At 51.5% G+C, this 5872-nt stretch overlaps 1 protein-coding gene across 1 annotated transcript; it reads left to right on the top strand.

Annotated features, from left to right (window-relative positions):
* Positions 1 to 721: 721 nt before the first annotated feature.
* LOC111149493 (speedy/RINGO cell cycle regulator family member C) lies at positions 722 to 2285 on the top strand. Its single transcript, XM_022506591.1, has 6 exons — positions 722 to 863; positions 1129 to 1187; positions 1283 to 1368; positions 1469 to 1640; positions 1725 to 2064; positions 2251 to 2285. Exons 1-6 carry the CDS (start codon positions 722 to 724, stop codon positions 2283 to 2285), a joined length of 834 nt encoding a protein of 277 aa, XP_022362299.1.
* Positions 2286 to 5872: the final 3587 nt, after the last annotated feature.

Here is a 5872-nt window from a genome sequence, read left to right as displayed (position 1 = left end):
TTCTGAGCCCCGGAGTTGGAGTCTCTCCCCGTAGCATGAAAATTTTGAGGTGACCCCACCTCACATGACTCTAAATGCAGGTATTGGTCTAATTACATCCCCCCTCTGGGCCTCACTTTCCTCTCCGTGAAGAAGGGGGTTGGTGGTCCTTCCAAGTATGCTGCTTTGGTGTGGGGTGAGGGGGGGGGTTGGGGGGCCAGAGGAGCAATTAAACTCCTGGGCTTTGAGGGTCAGGCAGGCCCCATATTTAAGTGGCCATGAGACTTCCGCTCTTCACTTCCATGTTTGCGAGATGGGTATTGACCTAGACCCACCTACCGGGAGCAAGAGAGAGAATGCCCTTAAAGAATTTAGCACAGCTCCAGGCACTTAGGAAGCCCTCCATGGGCCCTATTGCTGCTCGGCTTCCTCCCTGGCCCGGCCTGGGGTGCCGGGATGGAGTGTGGGGGGGGTGCTGCTGCTGCTACGGGCTCCAGGGACTCTGCTGCTTTTCGGGCCTCCTCACCCCACACAGAGGCCAGTTTCTGTCTGCTCCCAGCACTGCCCCGCCCCCCACCCCGAGTCTCCACGCCAATCTCCCCACCTCCTGGAGGTCCTCTGTCAGGCCAGTCTCATCAAACCCCTGGATTTGTGGGGGGCAAGGAGGGTAGGTGCTAAATCCGGAGGCTGCTTTCTCTGCAGGCTGTCCTGCCCCGCCCCACCTGCTCCCACCCGCTGTGAGATGAGCGACACTCAAGACTTGGCCACTTTGCCCCCGGTTGCCACCCAGGTGAAGCTGGGGGGCTGGAGCCGTCCAGGTGGGGGGAGTGGGTCTGTCCATCAGCGCCCGCACCAGGAGCTCCAGGCCTTTCTCAACCTGCTGGGTGAGTTCACTTGGGGGCCAGCATGGAAGGGGCTGTGGGGCCTGGCACTGACATCAGGATGAGAGGTAGGATCTCACTCGCCCACACTCGCCTCTGAAATCTCTGTCCCTTCCCTTTGCAGGTGACCCCAGTGTGGCCAGGGGAAGGGAGGGGTCCTGGCAGAATGTGGGTTCAGCCGAGGCTTGGGCTTTGGAACCCTGAAGCCACTCTTGTCTTGTGCGGGCCGATGGTAACCCCAGTCCACCATCTCTCTTCTCTACTGCAGAGCACAGCTTCCTCCAGGAATTCCTTTCCAAAGATTCCTGTTTCCAGATTTCAGATAAGGTGAGGTGACACCGTGGGAGTAGAGGCCCCCCCCCCCAACACACACACACTCTCCTGTTCTTTCCTGTAACCTCTCCCCCTTTCTGGGTCTGCAGTATCTTCTGGCCATGGTGCTGGTCTACTTCCGGCGCGCCAACCTGAAGCTCCACGAGTACACCCACAGCAACTTGTTCCTGGCTCTGTGAGTGGCCAGGGCGGGCAGTGGAGACGCTAGCTGGGGGTTGTGGGATGCGGCGGGGGGGGGAGGTACAGGCTTATGGCCTCTGCTCGCTGCCCACCAGGTTTCTCGCCAATGACATGGAGGAGGATGTGGAGGACCCCAAATGTGTGATTTTTCTGTGGGCCCTGGGAAAAGACTGGCATCTCCGGGTGGCGGATTTCCTGCATCAAAGGGATAAGCTGTGGGCCCGGATGGGCTTCCGGGCCATGGTGAGCCGTGAGTGCTGTGAGGAGGTGAGGCCCCACCATCGTTCTGGGGTGGGGGGCACAAGGCTGGACCTCCCACCCCCTACTTACTATGTACTCTACTCACACCAGGTCATGGCCAAGGAGCCGTCCCACTGGGCTTGGACTCGAGAGCGGCACCCCCAGCACGGTGGGGCTCAGAGGGGTCCAAAGGCCCAGGTCCTTCTTCCTGGGCCCCCCAGCCCCTCGCCACCTCCCTGTTCCCTCCATGGCCAGCCCCCTTCCCACAGCCAGTGCTGCCACCAGCCCCACCCGGTGCCTGTCTTATCCAAGTGCCCTTCCCCAAACCCTGAGTGGCATTGCCCTCCCCTCCAAGCTTGTCTCTCAGTGGCTGAAAACCCCTTGGCGGGGGGCTTCCTCATCATCCCGCCCCCCCAACTACAGCTGGAGCCGGGCACCTACACTCTCCACAGTGAGTTGGGGACAGCAGCTGGGGCTGGGCTTGGGAGCCTAGGAGGCAGGTGTGGGGCCATGGGAAGAAGGGACATAGGACCTGGGGTCCAGCAGGCTTGGGCCCCTGTCCCAGCCCTGCCACCTCCTAGCTGTGTGCATGTGGTAAGTTTCTTCTCTGATGATCCTCTTCATCCTTTCTCCCCAGTCCTCCCGAAGCCTCCACCATGCCCTGGGTGCTGACACTTGCAGGGTGAAGAGTAGCCCACTTGCTTGCCCGCTGACCCAAGGCCCACTAGCTATGGGCCCCCCACCCCAGCCTTCTGTCCTATTGACGTCAGGCTGGCTGAGCTGCCCAGGCCCCCTGTCACCTCCTCCCAGATGTACCCACTCTGACCCTGGCCCCTCTAATAAACTCGTGTCCACAGGACACTGACTGTGCTTAGGCCCTGGCCTGGCTCCTTGACCCAGGGCAGGGGTGGGGAGGGAATGGGAGGAGAAGGGGGTCTGCCAACTTTAAGCGCCAGTGATGGAGACTCATGAGTACAGGCTCTGATAACAATTCCCTTTTCCAGTGACGACCAGTCACCCAACCTCACTTTCCCTTCTATAACATCACCTGTGCATGTTGTCTGTGAGGTTGAATGACAGAGATATTCTTTTTTTTATTATTTTTTATTTATTTATTTTTTTAAAGATTTTATTTATTTCTTTGACACAGAGAGAGAGATCACAAGTAGGCAGAGCAGCACAGAGAGAGCGAGGGGGAAGCAGGCTCCCCGCTGAGCAGAGAGCCCGATACGGGGCTCGATCCCAGGACCCTGGGACCATGACCCGAGCTGAAGGCAGAGGCTTAACCCACTGAGCCACCCAGGTGCCCCAGATATTCTTTTTTTTAAAGATTTTATTTGTCAGAGAGAGAGATAGAGCACAAGTCGGCAGAGTGGTAGGCAGAGGGAGAGGGAGAAGCAGGCTTCCCACTGAGTGAGGAGCCCCATGTGGGGTTCAATCCCAGGATCCTGGGATCATGACCTGAGCTGAAGGCAGACGTTTAAGTGACTGGGCCATCCAGGCGTGCCTGTTGTGAGGTTTGAGCACAGTAATCCTAGAAGTGTTTAGAAGTGTCTCAAGAATGGAGCTCGGAGGCAAGCCCTGGGTGTCACCAGTAGAGTGAATGGCTGAATGGGGCAAGTCTGGAGGGGAGGGTGTGTTTGGGGAGCTGCTGGTCTGAAGCTGGTGAAGTCCACCAGGGGGGACTTCAGCCAAGGGGATCTGCACACCATTTCCCTGCACACCGATGGCTCCCAGGAAGCATGGAAATGAGAAAGCTGGGAGATTGCAGAAATTAAAAGCTAAGACATGGGCTACAAAGTCCTTTTCATTGTTTTTCAGAGAGGTAATATATTCACGTGTACATTTTAAATTGTGAACTAAGAGTTACCTCCTATCCCCGGTTCCCCTTCCAGAGAAAGAGTATAAGCAGACCTAACCAAATGTGGTATGATAAAAAAAAAAAAGTATGGATTTGGTCTTTGTCCCCTGTCCCCGGTTCCTGGCCCAGAGTTACTAAAATCCTTACAATGTCCTGAGTCCCAGGAGTGAATTTTGTTACTTACCGTGAGCCCCTTTGAACCACACCTGAGTTCATGCTAATGAAGTGACTCCATGTGGGACCCCTCCTTACCCCAGAAAAACCAATCAGGAGCAGGAATTTTCAGCTTCCCCACCTCCTGCAGGGAGGAGAGGGGGTCAGGAAATCGGAGCAGTTCTGGATGGGTGGACACAGGTACTGGGACGGTGGGCTGCCTAGAGAGGGCACAGAAGTTCTGTGTCCTTCCCTGCCATCCCTTGTCCTAGGCACATCTTTTATTTGGCTGCTTCAGAGTTGTGTCTTTTAAAATAAAACTCCTAAGTAAAGTACTTTCCTGAGTTCTGTGAGTCTAATATCAAATGATCAAACCTGAGGAGGGGGTTGTGGGCACCCCAGGTTTGAAGATGGTTCCTTATCCATACGTTCCTTTTGACGGCTGTATAGTATTCTTCTTCATAGCCATACCAAAATGTAGTTTGTTCCTTATCCATTGACATTTAAGATGCTTCCAGAATTCTGCTATTCCAAGTAGTCCTACAGAGAGTCACCAAGACTTTGTAAGGACATCATTATTCAAATATGAAAAGATACCTGTAGTAGGAATTCCTAGAAGAATTGCCCCAAGGCCATGTCAAAATAGTCATTTTTACAATTTTTGCCAAATGTCCCTTTATAGAGGCCATGCACATACCGAGCCCCACCTCCAGCAGTACATATAAAGGCTGTTTTCCAGAACATTCACCCATCAGTGACATACCAGATTTTTTTTAAGGCTTTATTTATTTGACACAGAGATAGAGTACAAGGAGGCAGAGCAGCAGGCAGAGAGAGAGGGAGAAACAGGCTCTCTGCCCCACAGCAGAGAGCCTGATGTGGGGCTTGATCCCAGGACCCTGACATTATGACCTGAGCCAAAGGCGACTGCTTCACCGACTGATCCACCCAGGTGCCCTGACATACCAGATTTTTTTTTTATCTTTGCCAAACTGCTAAGTGAAAAATGGTCTCTTGGTGAAGTTATAATTTGCATTTCTCCTTAGTGAGTTAAAGTTCATACGATTAAGAGCTGTTTGTCTTCTCTGTGAACAACCCTATTCTTTGTCCGTTTCTCCCATTTTTTGTTTCTGATTGACGTACAAGGGTTTGCAGGAAAAATAGCTCTTCAAGAAGTCAGTTGTAAGGTTCTTGCTGACTTTGCTGGGCAGGTTTTTTAATGTAGTAAAATAAGGTGGGTTTTTTTTTTTTTTGTGGCTTCTGGATTTTGTGTCATAGTTAAAAAGACATTTTTCACACTGAGATGACTAAAGAATCTTTTTCCTTAGCTCTTTGCTACATTTTAAAAAAATATTTTATTTATTTATTTGACAGAGATTTCGAGTTGGGGGAGAGGCAGGCAGAGAGAGGGAGAGAGATAGAGAGAGAGAGAGGAGGAAGCAGGCTCCCTGCTGAGCAGAGAGCCCCATGAGGGGCTCCATCCCAGGACCCTGAGATCATGACCTGAGCTGAAGGCAGAGGCTTTAACCCACTGAGCCACTGAAGCACCCCTTGGCTACATTTTTATTTTTGTTTTTTACATTCAGATCTTGAGTTCATCTGGAATTTATCTAGAATTCATCTTGACTTCATCTGGAATTTATCATATGCAAAATTCCTTCCCATTTTCCTATTGCCTTTCATTTAAACTCATCTTTTCTCAACAGACTTGAAATGCTACTTTTATTAAAAACTAAATTCCCATGTGAATTTAGATCTACTAGATTTTCCTTTTTTTTTTTTTTAAGATTTTATTTATTTATTTATTTGACAGAGATTACAAGTAGGCAGAGAGGCAGACAGAGAGAGAGGAGGAAGCAGGCCTGATGCGGGGCTCGATCCCAGGACCCTGGGATCATGACCTGAGCCGAAGGCAGAGGCTTTAACCCACTGAGCCACTCAGGCGCCCCTAGATTTTTTTTTCCTTTTTCTTTTAAAGATGGCTCCACTCCCAGTGTGGAGCCCAACGTGGGGCTTTAATTCACAACCCTGAGATCAAGACACGAGCTGAGATCAAGAGTTGGGTGCTTAAGTGCCTGAGCCACCCAGGTGTCCCCTACTCCTAGATTTTTCTAACTTCCAATGATCTACATGTGTCAGTACCCTTCTTTAATTATTACATCTAATTATTATGAATTTGTTGTGCTTTAGTATCTGGTAGGGTTAGTCTCAATTGATTTCCCTTTGTTTTCAGAAGTTTCCTGGC

Source organism: Enhydra lutris, unplaced genomic scaffold (genome assembly GCF_002288905.1).
Source record: "Enhydra lutris kenyoni isolate GAN:26980312 unplaced genomic scaffold, ASM228890v2 scaffoldscaffold22, whole genome shotgun sequence".
NCBI classification, from domain to species: domain Eukaryota; kingdom Metazoa; phylum Chordata; class Mammalia; order Carnivora; family Mustelidae; genus Enhydra; species Enhydra lutris.
This window is presented reverse-complemented; position numbering and strand designations above follow the sequence as displayed.

Excerpts from the sequence above, each read along its gene's own strand:
- LOC111149493 (XM_022506591.1), top strand. The coding sequence starts at position 722 with ATGAGCGACACTCAAGACTTGGCCACTTTGCCCCCGGTTGCCACCCAG. Across the intron at positions 864-1,128 it reads GGCCTTTCTCAACCTGCTGG|AGCACAGCTTCCTCCAGGAA; the intron begins GTGAGTTCACTT and ends TCTCTACTGCAG. Across the intron at positions 2,065-2,250 it reads GGGCACCTACACTCTCCACA|TCCTCCCGAAGCCTCCACCA; the intron begins GTGAGTTGGGGA and ends CTTTCTCCCCAG.